Source organism: Oreochromis niloticus, linkage group LG7, assembly GCF_001858045.2.
Source record: "Oreochromis niloticus isolate F11D_XX linkage group LG7, O_niloticus_UMD_NMBU, whole genome shotgun sequence".
Lineage (NCBI taxonomy): Eukaryota > Metazoa > Chordata > Actinopteri > Cichliformes > Cichlidae > Oreochromis > Oreochromis niloticus.
This window is the reverse complement of record NC_031972.2, coordinates 15,503,489-15,526,936: the sequence shown is the minus strand read 5'-3', so window position 1 is coordinate 15,526,936 and position 23,448 is coordinate 15,503,489. Positions and strand designations below refer to the sequence as shown.

General features: G+C 39.8%; 1 protein-coding gene across 1 annotated transcript in view; it reads right to left on the bottom strand.

Annotated features, from left to right (window-relative positions):
- lamc3 (laminin, gamma 3) overlaps positions 1 to 23,448 on the bottom strand; it is a 137,248-nt gene that overhangs the window by 46,192 nt on the left and 67,608 nt on the right. The window contains exons 10-12 of the mRNA XM_005454536.4: positions 19,442 to 19,640; positions 3,380 to 3,489; positions 909 to 1,136 (exon numbers count right to left, since the gene is read on the bottom strand). Of these exons, the coding sequence (XP_005454593.1) occupies positions 909 to 1,136; positions 3,380 to 3,489; positions 19,442 to 19,640 (537 nt within the window). The remainder of the gene's footprint in view (positions 1 to 908; positions 1,137 to 3,379; positions 3,490 to 19,441; positions 19,641 to 23,448) is intronic.

Sequence of the window (23,448 nt, the reverse complement as noted above, 5' to 3'; positions counted from 1 at the left end):
AAGATTTTCAGAAAACCTGGCCTTTGACCTCAACCTTGAGATCGAGGTCACTGAGATTTGAACTCGCCCGGGATTTTTAGTAGATACACTTGTGGTATCAATTTGAAATTCCTATGTCTCTTCATTCTTGAGTTATTGTATTCACAAACATTACCAGATGCAATAAATAAGGAATCTGGAATTCTGCATCATGCGAACCGTTACTACTTCTTCTTTATCACATTTTTTCAGCTCTGCACCTGCCCGCTGGGATGAGGAGGATGTGCGTGGATTCTTTTTTGCACTTCTAAAGCAGACGCCATTACCTCCCTGCATGCTGCCACTGGCATAGCCCGCATTGGCTCTACATAGATTCACCACAGACTTCCAGTAAAAGGACTCTGTGACAATGGACAGATGGACGAATAGATAGTGAGCTATAGGCCATTTACAAAAATCCACCTCTATTAAAAAGGATTATTCTGATATTATTTAGACCTCTCCTGCCTTCTGAATTCCATGCGAGGTTTGCCATATGTGTTTTCTTTTTTATATTTATACTCTCCAAACTTTAGTTTACATTTCTGACCGATACTCAAGATGTTTTCTCGTATACAACCGAGGCCCTCCAAAGACAGAGAGAGATTTAAAAAAGCTGTTTTGACAGACTGTGGCACACTCTCTATAAGTAGTACGTTGACTGTGAAACTAGTGAAGTTCACCTTTAAAAATGAAATGCACTTGATTTATGAATTCAACATTTTCATGCTTTTTTTTTTTCCTACTTCAGCTGGAGTCGTTGAAACAGAAATACTGCTGACTGGCTGTCAGTGAAGTGGCACCAAATTCATTATGAATTCCTGACATTTTTCTAATTTATCACATGAACACAGCTGTGTACAATGCAATGTCAATGTTTCACTTATTACCTGTCTCCGGATGGCACGTTCCATGCTGGTGGCAGTTGCATGGAATACATGCCGAGAGAGGCCCTCTAGCAGGCTCTTCTCGGGTAAATCCGGGGGCACACTGTTCACAAAACTGGCCCGCAAAGCCCGGGGGACAGGAACAGGATTCCACCCACGGAGCAGGAGGAAAGGCTGGGTCAGCGGAGACGACTGCTGAGGTCATGGTTACTCCTGCGAGCTGTGATGTGTCTGGCAAGGAAGGAAAAGGAGGAATGTCAAAGATGTTAATACAAATCTTTCTCTGGAATAAGCGACAGGTGCAAGTATGTGTGTGTGGTGGTGATAGTGGGAGGTCTCTGCATCTTGTTAAGCAGTAGGTTATTAGCATTTGTTGCAGTGCCGTCCCTCTCTCCCTGTCTCATTACAGGTTTTGGCCTGTGTTTACATTTTACAGTCAGATACACACATGCACCCACACATACATACACACACTAACACAATAACCGATTCATCCACCCACACGGCCATAAATGCCACACTTAATGCTTGCTTACACACATGTGCCTGCACGTGCCCACACACATACACTTGTGATCCAGGGACTCTTTGATATAGCAAATGAATAAATCACTGCAGCAGAGCAAGACAAGAAAAGAAAAAACAGACAGGAGACTCTGTGGAGGTATGTCAAACGTGCAGTTCCTGTGGGGTTTTCAAGATCCCGCTCTCCTCTCATGAATAGTGATGGGGGCAGGCCATGCTGAACTGTATCCCTCTCACCCTTTACTGCCTGAGCCGCAGCCGCAGAACACAAAATTACTTTTGGTGTCCATTACCGTGTCCATTTTCAATAGACAGACGGACGATAGACGGACAGATTCTGTGCACGTATGACTATGTAGCAGTTGTCAGATAAGGAATAAACCAAGTGTGAATGAGCGACTGTATAATGACCTGAGTGGTAGAAACGGCGAGGGGCGAGACAGTGGAAGAACCAGAGGAGAGGATGGACCTTGACATCTAACAAGCCATGATTCAGAGATTCCTTGAGCGGTGATGAAAGCCGGTTCATTTACACCTCTGAGGGATAATCAGTAGGCAAGCCAGTCCTCTTCCCTTTCCGCAACTTGCCTTAGCCTCTACCCTTTACTCTCCAGTAGCTTCTGAATTCTATTAGCTCGTTCAACGGGTGGAAATGTGCAATTAAAACAGTTTTCAGATACTGAAGCCTATATTTCGGTTAATTAAAAGCCTTCCGTTTTAAGTCATGCTGTGCAAGTTCTCTCCATCAATCCTTTTTCTGCAGGAAACCTTGTCAGAGCAGTCGAGATTTTACTTGCAACGAATGCCTTTACTGCAGCCTGGCAGACTCTGACAATTTAGGTCTCCTTAGGTGCCTGTACATTTAACCATTAAGCCATTGATTTCCCATAAACTTTCAATATGGCCACACTCGCTTTTCAAAACTAATTTTTTTTGTGGTGGGGAAAATAAAAGCTCTTTACTGCGACTGCCATCACAGCCTTGCCTTAACAGCCTAAAGACAATACTGTCACTTAAGTAATACAGTTCTGTTAATAAGAGACTCTCTGTGGTGCAGGGAGAATTTTAAAGAATGAAGGAAAATGTGAGAGGCAGAGACGGGAATGATGAGAGGACAGCTTTATGGGGTTTGGATATTAAAGTTTGTTGCACCGCCTGCAGCGATAAAGCACTTCTAACACTGTTTGAGAATGAGTTTGAGACCTAACACAAGTCATTAACAGTTTCTCCCCCGTAATGTGCAAAAGATGCAGTGTAAACTGTGTGCTTGACTTTGATACCACGTTCATGTGGGTTGGTGGGTGGGTACAGAAAACAGTTTGATGGAATATGCATGACTGTGCTTGTATGTGTGTGTGTTTTTTTTTTCTATTTTTTTGTGCCTAAACGCCATGCATGTGGAACTACATAAGAGTCTATGTGGTGACGCCTGCACCAAGCAGCTAATTAAAATGGTGTAAGTAAGTGTGAGGAAGCTGGTGATTCTGTCCAGCTGTTCTGTCTCCTCCACGCTTTAATCCACCGTAATGCCTCTCAGATCCTGCTGGTTCATTACAATACAAACTATCAAATTTCAAGAACTCATTGCAAACATCTGGGAATAAATGTCCCGTTCTGTTGCTGAGCCAGATAGGGAACAGTTGAACGATTCCTCGAGCACAAACACCAACACCGATTTACCAGCAAGTTCAGCTGCAGTTTGAATAATGTGTTCCTGTCTGGTTAAAGAAAATGGTCATAAAATACAATTTTATTGTAATTTTTGATTTTAGTAAATCTGTAGGCCTCTAAATGTTGGCAATATTTGTAAGAAAAATAGATTTGATAGATTTTTTTTGTTCCTACAGCACATACACATGACCACCCATTTAAGGCTGTAGAGTAGGTCATGTAAAAATGCATTGGATATGCTTCTTGGGACACGTTCATAAACACAAACACACACTTACAGTTGTGTCCCCCAGCATTGCTGATCTTAAGGGCCGTCAGGTTGTAAAGGAGGAGTTGGAAGTCAAAGGCAGAAAGCACAGGTTTAAATCTCTTCTCGTTTTCGTCAAGCCTGTAAAAAAGAAAACAGCAAACCTGTCATTTATTTAATGTTTGCTAAAAGGCCTGCAGGGCTTTATAAAAGTTTTAATTTCGAATGTAGTGACCTGTTGAACAAATTCTAAAGACTGTTGGGTTACGTGTACGTGACATTCAGCGTGACACATGAAACACATGCAAATGGAGAACACTGCATGGCATTTTTAGGGGGAAGATACAATTAACCTATTATATATGAAAATCCAAAGAATTGGGATTTATAATAAATGATTTCTAAAAACATTTAGATGTCAAGATTTGCTGACAATGTTCATTCATTCAATCAGACTGGCTCACCCAGACATACAGTGGCTTGCAAAAGTATTCGGCCCCCTTGAACTTTTCCACATTTTGTCACATTACAGCCACAAACATGAATCAATTTTATTGGAATTCCAGGTGAAAGACCAATACAAAGTGGTGTACACGTGAGAAGTGGAACGAAAATCATACATGATTCCAAACATTTTTTACAAATAAATAGCTGAAAAGTGGGGTGTGCGTAATTATTCAGCCCCCTGAGTCAATACTTTGTAGAACCACCTTTTGCTGCAATTACAGCTGCCAGTCTTTTAGGGTATGTCTCTACCAGCTTTGCACATCTAGAGACTGAAATTCTTGCCCATTCTTCTTTGCAAAACAGCTCCAGCTCAGTCAGATTAGATGGACAGCGTTTGTGAAACAGCAGTTTTCAGATCTTGTCACAGATTCTCGATTGGATGTAGACACCAGACAGGTCAGGGATAAAGTTATTGAGAAATTTAAAGCAGGCTTAGGCTACAAAAAGATTTCCCAAGCCTTGAACATCCCACAGAGCACTGTTCAAGCAATCATTCAGAAATGGAAGGAGTATGGCACAACTGTAAACCTACCAAGACAAGGCCGTCCACCTAAACTCACAGGCCGAACAAGGAGAGCGCTGATCAGAAATGCAGCCAAGAGGCCCATGGTGACTCTGGACGAGCTGCAGAGATCTACAGCTCAGGTGGGGGAATCTGTCCATAGGACAACTATTAGTCGTGCACTGCACAAAGTTGGCCTTTATGGAAGAGTGGCAAGAAGAAAGCCATTGTTAACAGAAAACCATAAGAAGTCCCGTTTGCAGTTTGCCACAAGCCATGTGGGGGACACAGCAAACATGTGGAAGAAGGTGCTCTGGTCAGATGAGACCAAAATGGAACTTTTGGGCCAAAATGCAAAACGCTATGTGTGGCGGAAAACTAACACTGCACATCACTCTGAACACACCATCCCCACTGTCAAATATGGTGGTGGCAGCATCATGCTCTGGGGGTGCTTCTCTTCAGCAGGGACAGGGAAGCTGGTCAGAGTTGATGGGAAGATGGATGGAGCCAAATACAGAGCAATCTTGGAAGAAAACCTCTTGGAGTCTGCAAAAGACTTGAGACTGGGGCGGAGGTTCACCTTCCAGCAGGACAACGACCCTAAACATAAAGCCAGGGCAACAATGGAATGGTTTAAAACAAAACATATCCATGTGTTAGAATGGCCCAGTCAAAGTCCAGATCTAAATCCAATCGAGAATCTGTGGCAAGATCTGAAAACTGCTGTTTCACAAACGCTGTCCATCTAATCTGACTGAGCTGGAGCTGTTTTGCAAAGAAGAATGGGCAAAGATTTCAGTCTCTAGATGTGCAAAGCTGGTAGAGACATACCCTAAAAGACTGGCAGCTGTAATTGAAGCAAAAGGTGGTTCTACGAAGTATTGACTCAGGGGGCTGAATAATTACGCACACCCCACTTTTCAGTTATTTATTTGTAAAAAATGTTTGGAATCATGTATGATTTTCGTTCCACTTCTCACGTGTACACCACTTTGTATTGGTCTTTCACGTGGAATTCCAATAAAATTGATTCATGTTTGTGGCTGTAATGTGACAAAATGTGGAAAAGTTCAAGGGGGCCGAATACTTTTGCAAGCCACTGTATATACACAGAGACATATGTTACAAGTAAAAAGAGATTTGTGTCCTACACATACAAAATACGATTAATCTAAACAATTCGATCAACTGTCTTATTGCCTCTTGTGATAGATCATATGATCTTTGCATATATCCTGACCGTCTATGTCAGTTTACATCATGACAACCAACTCTTTCTTGAGGGTTTTCTTTCTCCAGAGATGCAGTTTTTTTGCACAAGCTCTTCAGGTTTCTTACACTTGTTTTCACACTGTTTATGTGCTAAAAGAGAAATGATTTAAACCAGTTTTGAAGTGTGATTTCACTTATTCATGAGCCTAAGGCACTTTGTCAAGATAGCCATGCAGTAGTGGTTACACTTTGACTTGGATTGTCAACTTTGTTCTTCATGTTTCAACTTTTAATTTTTTTTTTAAATATTACAACTTCAATCTTAATACTTTTAGCTCATTTTCCATGTTTAACTTTGCTCCCCATGTTTCCCATAATGCACCCCTAAAAGTTGGTATGAAACACAGAAAACAATTCAAAAAAGAAAACAACCGAATGTAAATATGCTGACTTCAACATATATTCAGGGTCTTCATCACAGAGATTTGCCATCTGTTGGAGGATGTTCTGCTAAGGCAGTCAGCACAGCTGACATCTGCCTGTTTTACTCTGGCATCACGCGTACTTTCCATCTTGATGACAGGTGCTGTGTCAGCTCTGCGCCGTGTTGTTGTGTTGAAAATTTTTCACCCACTGTTGTGTCAAGGTCCCAAAGGTAAGGAACAGCCAAATTAAGTGATATATTCATATAATCTCCATTAAGGAATGACTTACAGGTAACATTTTCTAATATATGGGACTCAGCACTGCATCATTACCAAATGGTGTTTCCCATTAATAAAAATATGCTCCATTAGTCAAGCTATCGAGTCTGCGGCTACAAACTCTGTCCCAATACATGGAATTTAATCCACTAAACATTTTTATAGCACAGAAAATACTAACGATGAAATAGCAAGAATTACACCTGGTACTTGCTGGCTATTGCTTTAAAATTTACTTTGACTGTCCAAAACTGATATTATGTTTAAAGCTATTAGATACCTGTTTTACAATACGGGGATTGCTGAATTCATCTAGCACCATCACCAACCCAAAAAAGGTTAACTTGTCCAACACTTTACCTTATTCTGAAAATATCACCTTTGTATTAGCCTCATCTTTACTTAGTGTACCAACCTGCGACTAAAAAATATAGTTATACACGTTGAAGTGCCAGGAAGTGTAGTTCCTCAAATGGCCAAATGAACAAATATGCAGTCTGTGGCCAAACAAGCTTGCTAGCATTAAGTGAAAACTTAGCTTTAACCATGTCCTAATATGGTCATTTCCAGCTCCAAAAATTAAATAGAAAAATAAATAGTTCAATTATTTTTTTTAAAATATGTGTAAACATAAATGGAAATACAGTGTTTAAAGCAAAAACAGAGTTTGTACAATTCTAATAAGCTTGTAAGTTAATATTTGGAATACTGAAACATATTTAAAATAAAAGCCGACACACAGAATTTAATATTGTTTATTTTATGTTTGTTTATTTAATTGTAATTCTGAGCATTTTGTGGCTTATGGTGTTTTGGGAAACTATAAATAATAATCAAAATTCAATAATAATGATGATAATAACAGCCCTAAGGCCTTATGATTTCCTTCTAGCCACTCTTCCACTGAGAGCATTTGGGATGAAGCTTCACAAACAGTAGATGAATCATCTGAAGGACCAGGTGCATCTCTCAGGTTTTTTGCCAGATCATTACTTAGTTGAAAATTGTTTTCCTTGTTAGCTAAATATAAAGAAATGGGGAGTGATTCAAGACCTTTGCACAATACTGTAACTCAATAATTAATTAAATAAATGAAAAGGCAATTGCAATAAAGCTAAAATACGGGCTTCATAATTGGAGTGAACAAACTAGTGGATGGCTTTTATCTTTTACAGTATGTGTTGAATGTTAAAAACAGCGCCATGCCTTTTCAAAGCTAGTGTCATTGTTAACGCTTGTTTAAAAAAAGAATAAACACGATGGTTTTGCCCCTTTCGGTCGTTTTTTTGGAAATTGGTAATACATTATAAAATCAAAACCTTGTCATCACAGGCAAGAACCTTAAAAGAATGAGTTGCGAAACCTTTGGTTTGTTAACCATATCAGGCTAAGTCAGGCCTTTTATGGCGAGTGTTTGAGGGCCTCTATTTTATTAGGTCAATTGTTCTCAGCATGACACTAGCTCACTTTGAAAATGCTTTGTTTTCTGCCTGGCCTGGGTTGTAGCATTCAGATTCACACTGTGCATGTTTATGCATGCGTATGTGTGTGCGTGTGTGCATTCCTGGCTTGCCACACACTCTCGCCGGATGCGGCGGGTCCTTGTTCCCTGGCCTGACATGTAGGCACGGTAATAAAGAGAGGCAATTACAAACTGGGCCTCAAAGCCATGGTAATGGAGCTGGTCAGACAGCGATAAGCAGAGTGTGCATGAAAGTGAACAAACTCCCAGTCATGCTTTCCCCATGGAGCGTCAGTGTCCTTTTTAATCAGCACCAAGCAGAGCGCGAAGAGCCACACTGTAATTAAGCCTGCTCCACGGAGGATGAGAGGAGATCATCAGGAGAGAAAAGCCCAAAAGAATAGCGGGCACACACAAACACACACGAGCACACACAAGTACCCTTAGAGAGGACAGATAGAGATACAAGGTGAGCAAGATAGCGAGACACAAGCAGTGTATAAAAAACAGAGGAATGATGAAGTACTTGGAGGTTAAGAAACATGACTGCAAAGTAGATACCAGAAGATACAGGCATACATGTGGGAACATGTTATGAGCTATCCAATTGTGCCAATCTGTCGTTGTCTAATTAAAGTAACTAACTATGAGGTTCATTTTAATTAGTAGGAATACAAATACATGACCCAAAAACTGGCATATTAAACCCAAGTTACTTGGAGTAAATGATGGTTTCAGACCAAGCTATATTCTGCAAACACTCAAACATATTTACAATATATCCGTGTAATGGAATAAAATAAAATATTTATTTATTTCGGAAGAGAGCAAGAGTGATGTTATAGACTATAAAAAATGGATGTAGCCATCATTTAGTTGCAAATTGGTTTGTGGACTTGCAGTTCTGATTTGAGCATTTAGGCCACCGAGGACACTAAACTCTAACAACAGCGATCCCCTTGTTGCCATTAGAAAGAATGCCTGGAGGCTAACACCGTGTATATACTCGGTGTGGGTCTGTGACGCAGATTTGTTCTTTAATATTTCTTCTACACCTTCTGCACACCAGAAAGATTTCAGAAACAGAGCATCTAGTTTACAGAAGGTCTTTTATTTTGAAAATTTCCTGACCCATATGCCTTTCCAAACTATAGCGGTTGGAGCTGTGAGGTAGAGAGAGCCATGGATTCACAAGCATTGAAATATGATGCAGCTGGCCCCAGTGGAAATCACACATAAGCCCATCTTTTATATTCAGTCTATATGAAGTTTCTCAAACAGCACTGAAGAGGGTCATTGTATCATAAATGAGCCAAAACTACTTTTCACAAGCATTCATCTATGTAGTTTGTTGAAAGACTACTTTTAGCATTTAAAATGGGGAAGAGCTGATACTTTATGTTATGAATGGCAAGGGCTTGGCATCTTATCACATGAATATTAAGCTTACATGGTGAAGATGTACACAAAGCGCTACAGGCAAGTCAATAAAACCTCTCCGCCTACTAATTTCAAAGGAACAAAAAGTGAACAGAGGGAACATCAGAGAGAAGAGTGAAAGCTACCTCATATAAGCCATTCACCCCCCTCCTCTCATCAATCCCCTCCGCTTGAATCCCTGAGCTTCCATATATTTCTTCTTCATCTGATTCCGAAATGATCTCTGCTATCAAGTGGGAACACAAAGCCACTTAACAGGTTAACATATTTATCATTTCTGAATGCAGATGCTGTCAGTCAGGAGAGATTTGGCGCGTGTGTTTATGCTCATGTTTATTTATACTTTTGCTGAACTTCAGCAAAAACACTTAGAAGCACATATATTTCCACTTTCCGAGTGCAATTATTTTTAATGCTTGTATTGCATCTAATTGTTGCACATAAAAAAATAAAATGCTAAACTGTTTGTGTGTGTATGTGCGAAGAGAAATAGAGGGAATGATACAGCTCGTGCAGCGAAGTGCATCTAAGCATGTACCTGACAAGAGTAATAAGTTCTGTGGAGAACTGTGGAGAAGAACATTTAATCACTGGCTCTTTCCCCAAGCTTCACTGCATTTCAGAGAGAGGATCAACAAGTCCCTTTAGCCAGGGCTTTTGGTGGTAGGAGAAGAGTCATTACTGGTGCACAGACACCAGTAATAGGCAGGGAAGAATTGGACAGAGAGTCACAAGCAGTGTGCCAGACGAAGGGCTGAATCCTTTTTTGATGGACTGGGCAAAGAAGACATGCTCTTCTCAGCTTAAAAAACAAGGGTAAACCTAAGCCACTGTTCCATAATAAGATTACACGCAAGAACCAGAATACAGATAAGAGCTCCCTTTCAAAGCAAAGAGATCTTAGATGTACCAATATTGTAGATCACTGTCAACTTATAAAGTCAAATGTTTGCAAGTTTATCATGTAAGATGCACTGTGAGTCAAAACGAAGTCAAGAAAGAATAAAAACTGGAGCATCATGATTAGTAGAAACTGTAACTTTATTCTGATTGTTATTTTTGATCAAAAAGTACTGAGTGTTTCAGTTTTAGCTAAAAACGATTTTTTCCCCCTCCTATGGATTTAAAGTGGACCAAAGAAAGAGCTAAAGGGAGGGCAGAATTGGACTTGGCATTCATGCACCAATCCATTTTCTTCCACTTATCCCATTCAGGGTGAAGGTTCAGGGTCAAAGAGCTGCTCCCAGTAGTCATGTTGAGAAAGGCAGTGTAGCAGGACAGGTTACCAATCTGTAACAGGACTAACACATATAAACACACAATTCACATCTATGGACGATTTAGAGTTGCCAATTAATCAGCTTTGCACATCTGTGGGAGGAAGCAGAAATATCCAGAGAGAGCTGATGAAGATGTGGGGAGATGAATGCAAGCTTCAGTGGATTCAAACCCTGGACCATGTGGTGCTAACCGCCACACCAATGCGCCATCATGTAGATCTCGGTCTTTTATGATGAGTTGAAGGGGCTCACTATAGGATACATTTCAAATTAAAAGCACAATTTTTAAGAAAAGTTAATATAGTGGCAGTTTACAGGTAGCAAAAAAGCGGCCTTCATTATTTAAAATATTATCTTACACATATTATTGTTTACTGTGGTGGTGTATTCTATAAACTGATTTTTATCCATCTGTGCTGTGTAGCTCACTCTGAAAAGAAGCATATTAAAGCTGTGTCCACACTGGAAGTGATTTGCTCAGCGTGCACCATTTTGAAACTGACTGCTAGTCGCTGGCGGACATTTGAGTCTCCGGTTCCCTAATGTCATATGTCAATCAGCGGTTTCCTGCACTGACACTGGTAGTCGCTTCAGTTGGTTGCCTGGAAGCTGAATTTGAAATTTGTCTCGCTTACCCACTTCATGTCGCCAGCAGTTATTTTGCCTGTAGTCGCTTGAAGTCGCCAAATGTTATTGGTATTATATGGTCTCTGATGGCCACATCACTTCCAGTGTGGATGCAGCTTTAGAAGCTACTGCTGTAACAGCTCTGTGAGGCTGTAATTAAAGCAGTGCTTTGAGCTCAATGCTATTGCCAATAAGTTCACGTGCTCTCAGAGGCGAGGCTGTTATTTAGATGTTAAGCAGTTTGACCACAGCAGCTTAACATGTTAGCATTTTAGCAAGTGATAAACAGTAACAGTAAACACAAATGTAGTTATGCAAACTGACCGGAGGAAAACATGACCTACTCTGTAGAGCAGTGCTTCCCAAAGTGTGGGCTGGGGCTTAGAGGTGAGCGGATCGATCAAATTATCAATAGTATTGATATTTGCTGGTATTGGTATTGGATCGATACTAGCGTGATAGGATCGATACTTTATGTCTATCCTCTAAGTTCAGTATAAAGCACACTGAACTGTGTTAAATTAAATATTTATTTGGAAATGAAAAAGTATACCTCAAACATGCACTATGAAAAATATCTGAAGCTTTTTGTGTTGACTGTCACGTCCTTTTATTCATAGCCTACGACACATTTAAGCAACTGAAGCTGACCACAGTGCTTTAGAGATGGGCACATTTACATTCTAGGTCTCCAAAAACCCAGTTTCAAAAGACACGGAAATCTGAAAAAAGTGTTTTATTTTGTTATAACAAAGTATTATGGAAAGTAAAATTCTCAGTGATTTAGTGGTCATAAGTCACAGTAAGGCTTTAAGCTGCCTTTATAAGATAAAAGTATCGGTATTACTATCAGCAATACCTACCCTATATGTACCTGGTATTGGATTGATACCAAAATTTGCATATGAATTATATGAATGCATTTATTTATATAAAAAGTGAACTAAAACTGGTAATAGGAGATGGTTAGTTTATGATATTAGTCATTACTCTGATCTAAATTTACTGCTCTTGTATTGATGTTTGTGTCAATGGCAGTGGCAGGTGGGTTTCATATTTTGCTTATGACTGGGAAGCTTTAACAGTGGATGTTGCTTTTGAATACATTTTTGAAGGAAATAAATCGCTTTCTTTCGTAATTTGTATTTAAAAGTGAAACACACCTAATTACCATCATTACCAGCCTAACAACATAGAAAGTAGAGTGGATACAGATTTTAGAGGAAGCAAACACCAGCACAAAAACAGAAACTATGTAATGAATGCAAATATGCAGTCAAAGCGACAGGATTATACACACAGCACACTAATACAGATACCTGTTTTTCCTTTTATACTACCGTTGCCTTAGCAGAAATACATTCTGTCTGCTTTCCCCCTTAGTTAAAACTTCAGCATCTCTGATACGGGTATCTCTGCTTTTACCCACCACACCAATGCCAACAACACTGTTCTGTCCTTTGTCTGATTCAGTTTTCCACCATCACAGAGAACACTGCACGAGTACTGACTCCTGCGTAGACTGCCAACATCCATAGTGAGATTCTAGACAAGCAGCGTGTACGCACAGCCTCAACTGCAACCACAGCCTAATACTCCAGGTTAACACTGCACAACATCCATCAAATCAGCCTTTTCCTCTCTGAGGATTCTGGACAGCTCTTTGCTCATGCTCTAATCATCTCCAATTTGAACCACTGCAACTTCCCTTCTAGCAAAGTACAGCTTACTCAGAATGTTGTAACCTACTGTAGCTTATTTCAGCTTCTTCAAAATGAAACCTTGCCTCTTTTGTATGTTTTTTTTTCAATGGGTGCCAATACACAACTTAATATTGCTACTGATACTGTAAGAGTGTGATCCCAGTGGACGCACTGCAGGACCGTTTTGAGCTAACAGAATAGAACATGGTCTGTAGAGTACAATCAGAGGACAAAGCAGAGTCCCCCAGCTACATAACATTGTATTTTTTTATGTGGACCCTTCAATTTCATTAAACGGTTAGCTGTTTTCTGTGCTTCACTTTAAACAAGCACTGGGAAACAAAGGAGATGAAATCCCGTCTTAGGGTAGAAAAGGGGTTTGAGGGCTGACAATAGGGAGGAAGTTAAGCTGGTCTGTTAGTGCTGAGAAGGAGAATAAAAGATTGATACAAAGGGACATAATTGAAGACAAACTACAACAAAACAGTGTGCAGGAGGTGTGGAGTGGGATGAGGATTACTTGGTACAAGATGGCAGGCCAAATGGGGAAAGTGAATAAAAATAGAGTGAATAACTTAAGCCCAGTATTGAAGAGGTTCATTGGGGAGACCAGGCTGCTTACACCTACTACTCCAGGTTGACAGGCCTAATGAGGACAACAATGTGACTGATTAGAACGCTGCTTCCCTGCCGGGGTTCACCTTTACAGTCTCCGGTTATTTAAACTCCAGAGTTGCAGCTTTACTGTGAAGGGCAAGAATGAATCCAGGTATAGCACAGTGGTGTGAAAAGAACTGCAGGAAGTCTAATGTTAGATAAAAGATTCGATTAAGGATTTCAGTCTGTGAATATATAGCTGAGGGTCAGCGTCATCAAAAAATGGGTCCGATACTAGAAGATGGAAAGAAAGATCATGAGCGGTGACACGAGGCTGCTTTTTTAGGATGGAGTGACGTATACTTTAAGAGTCTGCCTTTTTAGTATGCTGGACAGGCAGACACTGAACAGCCAGAGAATTCAGAGAATAGAGTTCAGGATAGGTTCATATTTCTTTGTCTGTCTCATCATATAATATGCTATAATACTCATATACCCATAGTTTAAAAAACCCCAACAAGATTTGTTCCTGCCCCTTGTTCCTGTCTGCAGTGGCTGTACCGAGGCCACTCCTTAATTTGATTTCAAGCAAAGTGATGAAGGACAAAATCTGCCCTCAGCTTCAAAGTGACGGCAGTGGTTTCTTGTGGATGTTTCGGGCTTTGGTTGCCTTGATAAGCCTCTAATGTATTTATTGTAGGTAATATATGTCAGTAAACAGTGTCCTGCGCTCTCATTGGTTGTCTATTGAATCACATGCCTGGAAATTAAGAAAACTTTTTCCTGTCCAGCGTTTATTTTGCCCATAGCAGCTTGAATCAACAAATGTCATTCAGTTTGTCTAGTCTCTCATTGCGATGTCACAGCGAATCACTTCCAGTGTGAACACAGCTTAATTATAAAGTTAATTCACTTTAATTAAATTTAAGAGTGTGTTATTGCACAGAAAATGGACTGTGGATTTATGAACTTATAGTGCAGTAAAAATTCTCTTATTGAGGGATCTGATCTTTTCTTCCAGTAGGTACAGGAGGTAAGATAGAACAGCAGTATAACTTCTAATATATATTTATACTGACATAAAGATACTGGACTCATTTAGAAGGAAGAAAAACCCTAAAAAGAAATCCTCTCATTATCATCATGCGGACTTGTTTACAAAAACAAAAACAGCTGAGGGTCTTAATGCAGTAAAAAGAAACTGCAGGCTGGCACAAGACAACTCAATCAGTGCGTAGTCTCAGTTTCCAAACGAAGATGCTAATCAACAACACAAACGATTACAACTGACATACACACAGAATATTATAATCTAATAGAGCAACACCAAGAAAACAAAACAGCAGACTGCTGCAATGTAAACACCATCAGCTCTGTGCGGCAGGAACTGCGAAGCAGCTTGATTTTGATTGCCGCCATCTTCATCACAACATCCAACCTGTGATTGCTGCAGTGTTCAAAAAGTTGCTGCTTCCCTCAAATTGCAATATGAATCACCTGCCTGCAAGATCTACATATCAGAAAGATTTACCATAAGATGCATCAATGCATAAAACCGCTCTGTAAGTTTATGTTTATCTGTATATTTCTCTGCATGTAAATGTGATCTGATTGCTACAAGACATAATGTGCCTCCACATGTAGTTGTGGGAGGCTACAGTATGAATTATAGAGTAGCTTAGTAAGTGAAACTACTCAAACATTAAAACTGCAGCTGTTAACAGCAAAGGGTTGCAGTGGGTCAGAGATGCTTTAACTCACACACTCATAGCGTCATAAAAAATATGGGAAAAGTATTTCATTCAAACCTAACTTTGCCATTAACTAAACTCTCTGCGCAGCCTGGCGAGCATACAAACTCACACTTTAATTTCCCTTAGTAAACTGTCCAACCATCAAATCTTTACACTTCCGAATGATGAGAATAGAACTGTGATTTCACACTTGTCTGTACCTACACAGCACATTCTGGGCATGTTATCTATAGTTAAATTTAGCTCCATTTTGAGTTGATATACCAAGCGTCCTCTAGTTTCACCAACAGCTTCAATATTTTTGTTAATCTGTATGACCTGCTGTGATTTTTTTCTGATTTTCTGTCACATTAGCTGTCACAATAGCGGTTGCTCATATTAAGCATGGACAAGATTTAATAATGAGGTCTGCATATGTGCATGAAATCTATGCGAGCCGAAAGCTTAGGCATTACACTGCTTTTAGTGCTTGATTTTTCCTTCTCTCTCTTTGGTCTGACTGATGTCAAATGGAGAGGAATGGATTTTCTTGCATGGTAAACACAGACACAGAAAGAGCTTTGGGTCTGAGAGCTTGAAACTTGAAAAACATTTTCCACTGCTGTGCTCTGGAGTACACTGCAAACAGGATTTCCACTTGTTTTGGTTGTGCAGGATAGCTATATTTGTTTGACTTTTTCAAAGAAAGTACTACAGAAATGACCAACAGCAGTCAAAAAGCCAACAGTTTTGTTTCTTCCACTTCACAGAGAACTCTTTCATCAACAGAGCCCATAATGAAGCTGTAGCTTTAGATAGGCTCATGCTAAAAGACAAAGCTGTTCCATCTATAAAGGGAAATGTTGAAGAGTTGGAACTGCAAGCTGCAAGTAACATTTCACTGAAATCTTTGTACTTCATTGGACAAAATGGTTTATGATTATAGTTTCTGTGAAGGGAATGCTTGTATTGTGTTCTTTATAATTCTTTGAAGTATTTAAATTAGTTTATGTTTTTTAAATGTATATTTTATAAGTCTGAAATTGATTAATGGTTGCAAATATCCTCTGGTGGATGAGATCTTCCTTGACTTCCTTAAGGCTTTGGATGCTTTGGAGCTGGAAAGAAAAGGAACCAGAGGATGGATTCCAGCTTCAGGAACATCACACGCTGGAAACTCTATGCCAGCGTACTGGAGATAAGAGTTCTTGCAATAGTCAAACTTTGGATCCAGGAGAAACAATGCGATTTTCATTCTGGTCCTGGAATGCTGGGCCAGCTCATTATCCTTTTAAGGATATTCAAGGCGATGATAGTTTGCCAGCTAGTCTACATGTGATTTATGGACCTGGAGCATGTTGCTGGCTGTGGATTTCATCATGTGGCGTACCCTGCAGGAAAGCGAGCACAGAGTCCAAGGAAACGACGGACGACGAATTGCAGATCTTGATTTTGCGGACAACATTGCACTGCTCAAATCTACTCAACGCTCCATTTGCGATTTGACAGCCATGCTAGAAAATGAAGCGTCAAAGATTAGACTGCTGATCAGCGCTGCCAAAAGCAAAGTCATGCGGATCAGTTATGTCACAGCGAAAACTCCGGTACTTGTTGGCCACCGCCCACTTGATGAAGTCGATTAGTTCACGTATCTGGGCAGTGTGATAACACCGGACGGTGGCTCAGAAAGGCAGCATCGGCCATGCGCAACTTGAATCTGGTTTGGAGATCGACCACCACCTCGATATTATCCAAAGTCCGTTTGTTCAATACGATAGTCATACCAATGGCTATCTATGCGAGTGAAACATGTAAGTCGATGACAACAATCACCCGACGACTGAATGTTTTCCAACAGCATGGCCTCTGAAGGATTCTCAAGATTTTGTATCGAGATCATGTTACCAACGAGGAGATCCTTTAGCGCACTGCCTCATGACCGCTAGCGGACGTGGTATTGAAGCAACGATTTTGTTTCGCCGGTCACGTTCTTCACCAATATCGGGAATGATTACCGAAGATAGCCATGTCGTGGAGACCCGCCCGGGGGTCACAGAGCCGTGGACGACCAAAACAGACGTGGAGACAGTCATTCATTGAGGACCTGAAAGCGGTCGATCTTTCATGGGACGAGGCTGAAGATGTGGCTGCAAACCGAGCTCGTTGGCGATCCCTTGCTGCCCAATGCGCCATCCGGCGCAGGAGGAACTAAATCTAAGTAAGTAAGTAAGCATGTTCCTTTGGGTGTGGTTGTGATTCTTTTTGGTTCATTGAGCAATAACCTCCAGTTTGCACTGGGGAATGTGCAACTCCCCAGTGGGTGGGATGAGAATTAGCATCTCCAAGTCCTGTTTTTCAGTTGGAAAAAAGTGGAGTGCTTACTTTGAATTGTGAAAAACTTGCAGTCATGGGGATGCTGTACAAGTCTTTTGTGATGAAGAAAAAGCTAAGCTTGAACGCAAAGCTGCCAGTTTACTAGTAAGTCTACACTCTGACCCTCATCAAAGCTAGTTTAGCTAGTTCTGCATTTTACTAGGATGCCCCTTAAAAGGCAAAGTGGTACTAATACGTCCCACCAAGAGGAGGCCACAGGACAATCCAGAACACACCGGAGAGTCTGCATCTCCTGCTGACTTGCAAACACCTCGGAGGTCTAGGTGTCTCCACTGATCCACACCCAGATAAGCAACAGATGGATGGATGGATGGATAAAAGTGACTAATGGAAAGTGATGTGAAATTTACTTCACTGGTGAATCCTTCATTTCAAGTTGAAAGAAGTGCAATCCCAGATTAATTTATATAACTGGAAGAAAGCATACAAGGCTTCCTTCAAAAAGTAAAAAAGAAAAGGAAGCAAGACAGTAGAATATAAATGCGTGTATGACTGGAGATAAATGCTTTAAACTACTTCCACACAATTTCAAGATGGTTTCTTACTTCAGTTTATGAGATTTACTTCTACTGTTAAGTCATTACAGTGGCAGGCTTCAGTATCATGACTCAAGCCTTACTTTACAGCTTGTGAAAATATATGTGTTTTTTCTGTTCTTGGATCATCACTTGCTCATATCCAAATACTGTGGAAATGGTAAATCATCTGACACTTATATATTGCTTTTCTACTCAATTTGAGCACTCAAACTTCCTTCTGTCACAAGGGTCATTCATCCAATTGCACACTTTCATACAGGACTTCTATTTTCTATTCAAACAGTATCAATATCTGGCAAAAAAAGAAGAATGTATACCAGTATACCAGTCCTTCACATGGATGGAGGATCAATCCAAGCACCTGAGCCACAGTATTTAGGTTTCACTTAAGTTTACGTCTCTGATATTTATGTGACCATTTTCATATACTGCTATACGCATTCTTCTTTTTCTTTGCTCTTTCAACAGACCAATTTTCTTCATGGAAATCAATGTTTTTCATCCACTACCTGTGTGTGGAAGGCTGTATCTAATTTCAAGCGCCGGTGTTAGCACGTGAGGCTGCAAAGGGACCACTGCTGTCTGTATACACACTCTACCTCCAGGCTATAGACACACCCTACACTCCATCCAGTGCTCTGCAAGCTGTCGCTATAATCCACTTAGCTCTCCTTTCCATGGTACGACCTGGTCATCCTTCCAGCCCGACCCCCCCTTCTCTGCCTCCTTGAGCTTAATAGTGGAGTGACCTCCCCACTCCAGCCAGAACATCCGACTTTTACAAGTTTCTTCTATTAAAGAAATACCTCATATGCCCTCTCTTTCCACTCAATAAATTCTCAAGGCTTTTCTGTTTGTGGACTAACGTCACCCTTTTTCCACAAGAATCTGCTTCACCTTATTGTTTTTAATTGTTTCTCTTTGATCTTTGATTTTTTTTTCCCCCAGTGATTTTAGACCAAAATAACACTTTTGACCCCAATAGTTTTACTATCAGTATCACTTTTGTGAATTTTGGAGGCATTTTCACTGCTCCACATATTACATGTCACTGCAGGTAAGACCATCTGCTATATGTATAAAATGTAAAAATGGAAATGTAACGTGTGCCAGATCTACATGACAGCCAGCGCATGAGGGAGCTGGCTCATCACTGCGTTCGTATCCTGACACTCTGCTGGGACGGTGACAGCAAAGTCAACGTGGGTGAGCTGTAATCAGTACTGAATAGGATATACTCTTGTGACTCAGGCGACAGGGAGATGCACAGATTCAAAGAAAAACAAACATATCAACATACAAGCTGAGACTTTTATTTTCTACAGGGACAAAAAACTAGAACACATTCAAACACCCAAAAATTACCAAACCTCTCAGTGCGGTCTTGTACCTGATGGTGAAAGAGTGCCGTGGTGTGAGGACGGGGTGATAACCAAGCACTGGTTGGGATGAAAGGTCAGCAGACAGAGTGATTCCAGAGCCCTCAAGGACCAGGGTGATGTGGCCGGGCAGCAGCTCGGGGGTCTCGGAGGCAAAGGTGATGAAGAGAAGCTGGCCATAGCTGTAGACTTTGTGACCCAGGAATTTCACTAGAGTGGTAAGGGCAGAGATTGGATGTTAGAAAGATGCATGGATGGAGCTTTATTACTGGAGTCTGAGTCAGCTCTGTGCCATCAATGTAATAAATACAGAGCTAAACTTGTGTGTCCAAGCATGGTGTTTTTGGAAGTAGGGTTAATTGTTTTTGTGCTTTTCAAAGAATCTGCCAGTTCCTTTCACTTTGAGTTGATGTGTGTGTTCATGAGGGCAGTGGAGTACAAGCTTTTTGAGATCACGTGGAGCACTGCGGGAGTCTGTGTGTAATTACCCACCCTCTAGGCTTTGGCTCCTCATGTAACAGGACTTCAAAGATTTTTAGCTACCACAAGATACCCCCCACTACCGCTACCACCCCAAACTGGCCAAAAGAACATCACACAAGAGTTATACGCTTCTGATGTATAAAAATAGGTGTAAATCTTCCACTTCCTCATTATGCAGATTTGAAAAATGTAAAAAGCCCAAGCCATTGTATAGATCCTGTACATTTGCTCTAAAAATGCACAAATTATAACAATTTCTATTTAAAGAAAAAATAAAAAACAGAAATAAAGCAAGCTGCCGTTCTCTACAATACCTGGATGAGTGAGTGGGCAAAACTGACAGGTTGCACGCTTGGTTGCCATCTTGTTTTTGAGCGTAATGGTGTGTGAAGTACATCCTGAACTCTTTTGGGGGTTGAGAGGGCTGTGGACTTGAAAGAATCATTTTGCTTGCGAGGGGCCTCTGGCGTCACTCAGAACAATTCACCTGTCTTATCATCTAATATCTGCTCAACCAGGAGCTGGCTTTTATTATCTGGGCTGTGCCCTTACATGTGCAGCTTGCTCTCGCTGTGACGTCCACAGCCGTGTTAATCGATGGTTTTTACTTGACCTCTCTCTCACCTGTCTTTTTGCACTGTGACTCGAAGTGTTGCTTTTCACCAGTGCTGCTCGCAATTACCTGATGATTTGTTAAAGTGCCTTGGTTAAGTACTGTTATACACTATTGCTTTAATAAAATGAAGCTTAATTGTTATTTCGATTTGGTCTGGACCGTGCTTCTTCTTTTATCACAGTATGCATTTTATGATCAAGTAAATTATGTTTAGTAAATGTATAACACAATAGATTCTTATATAGGTAGTCATGCTGTAGCTTCAGCAACTTTTCCAATGAGACTTTTGTAACTCTAATGTAAGGATTATTTTTTTCCAACATGAAGTGACAGACTGTTATGTCTAATGAGCTGCAAGCTTTCACACATAAGAAACCAAGCTCAAAAACCAAGCCAATGCATCACACTTCCATCACAGTTGCTAACATTTTTTTTTTTTTGCAACAATGCATGAACAGGGATGGGCACTGTGTTATTGATATGTATTAATCCTTATCAGTAGGATTAGTATTTGTGGGAAATGAAAAACAGGCAGTAATGAAAGGGAGAAGGCTTCAATTACACGACCAATCAATAGCACTCGTCTAAGTCTAATAAGGCATCATTCATGTAAACGCAAGATCAAAATCAATTGAAACAGGCACAGCGAATCAGAACAAGGATAAGTGGTTTAACAAGCAGCTGCTGAGGACGAAACATTTACTCATTTTGAAATGAGCTGTCACAGGTCTTAGTGTAATTTCTGAATCAATCGATGTTCCTAACTGTTAAAAAAAACAAAATCGTTCAGGAAAGAAAAGAGGCTAAGCTAACTCATTGACCAATTAAAGACTAATTCCTTCATAGAGCACCTTCTAAACATCTAACCCAGTAGAAAAAATGACCAATATTGCAAGGCCAAGATGTTTAACTAAAGTAGCCAATCAATAAATTTCTGAGCCTGACCACCATTTAAATCTGTCTAATTTAGACCCAAAGACTGAAACGCCTCCACATGACGTTGTGATTCAAGGTAAATAATTCAAGTCTGAATTTCACAGCAGTTGATAAACACAATTCTGTTTAAAGCTTTAACACTGATTTATGGATCACACGGGGCAACAGCTAGTTTTATTAGCATTAGTTTGCTGCAGGCTAAAATGCTCCAGCTTTCATTTGGCAGATCATAAGAAAACAAACGACTGCAAATTCAGGACTGTCCATGTGGACTGGAGGTTTGGCAGCAATAAAAATATAGATAGTCAAGCAAGATGTGTAGCTGTCTGGCTTGTCATAATGTGCTCTATATAATGGTGTTGCACTTACTTGGTTAAAACTTCTCTGCTGGTATAAATTAATATAGTTTTCTTCTCTAAATTTATTTTATTAATGATGTAAATGCACAAAAGATTTTAGTAGAAAACACAAAGGTTATAAAAGAAAGAAAGAAATTATTATCTACTAATACACAATTAATGTATCCTAAGACATGCGGCCAAAAAAAGGAAAAATTATTTTGTGTATTTGTTTGTATATGTTCAGATGTACAGTCAGTAATTTCTTACCTTTCTATAGGCTTCATGTTTTCAGCTATATTTCTACTAAACATTTGCTCATTTATATTTTTGATTAAATACATTTAAAAAAAACTTCTACAGATTAAATCAGCATGGAAGTGAGTCGGTTAGGACTAAATATATATATTTAGTTTCACATAAATCTGTAACAAAGCATTGTTTAATAGATGTTTATGCATTCTTTGTTGCTCATGCTATGCGGGCACCAACCTTCAAAGTTACAATTTCCCTATGGCCAATATTTTTTCTCATACAGGGTAACATTTTCTACTATCCGAACTGTTGGTAAAAATAAACAGAAAAATGATCACAGCATAAACTAAATTTTTCAAAACTTGTTTTGCTGTTTTAACAATTGCTTTGGCACTTTTTGTCTGACCACTTTTGAAGATCTAAAAAAATAACGATGCATTGCTGAAAACCAAAAACACATGCAGCAAAAGACTATTGTTAACCAGTGAAGGGTTGTACCTCACCCAAAGCCTTTAATTCATGTGTCAAAATTAAGCTTTTATTTCGTGGAATAAAAGGTGGCAATTACCAAAATGACAAGTTTTTGGCATTGTGTAAACCAGGGTGGGTGCCATTTTTTTTTTTTTATATTAACAATCTGACTAAATGAGAGTGGACTCATTTGTGCCTCTAACACTGTAGTCCTATTAGTTTTCTACCAAAAAATCTTCTGCTATTGTACATCACTGTAAGGGGAAGGGTAAAAGAAAAAAAGGGAGACAGTTACACAAGGACTCTCAGTAAAAACAAATGACATTGTTGTGTCAAAGTTGTGTCAGTTGTATACAGTTTGAACATTCCTGGTCATGTATATCCTCTTAGTCAAAATTAATTACGTTTCTACAAATTAATCAATTAATGTTTTTACCCTCTAAAACATCTGATCATTATTTCTTTGTGTGAGTCATCACTTGCATAATAATTCATCTGTCAAAATCTGAGGAGATTGTAAAACATGCTTATAGAAAATAATGGTAACAGAGCTGTGACAATTTCTGAACATGGAGCAGACATATTTGTTTAAGATAGATTTTATTTGTAATGCCTGTTCATGGAGGAGAGAGAAGAGTAACAATTTGATGGGACGGATGTCCCATTCACACCATTTTGACCCTTTTGCAGTGCAAAGGAGAGCACTGGGTGTGGGGCTGATGATAATCTATGGCCAAACAGAGTGGTAAGATTTCCTGTCATTCCTGACACTGTGTTGTTCGAACAGCAGTTTTATTTTTAGCTGTAACCATGACTGATTTATTACAAATCTTTGACTTAGCTTCATGTGTTTTTGAACAATACCTATGGATACATTTCAATAAAATTGAACTTTATATTATCTCTGCAATCTTCTCTT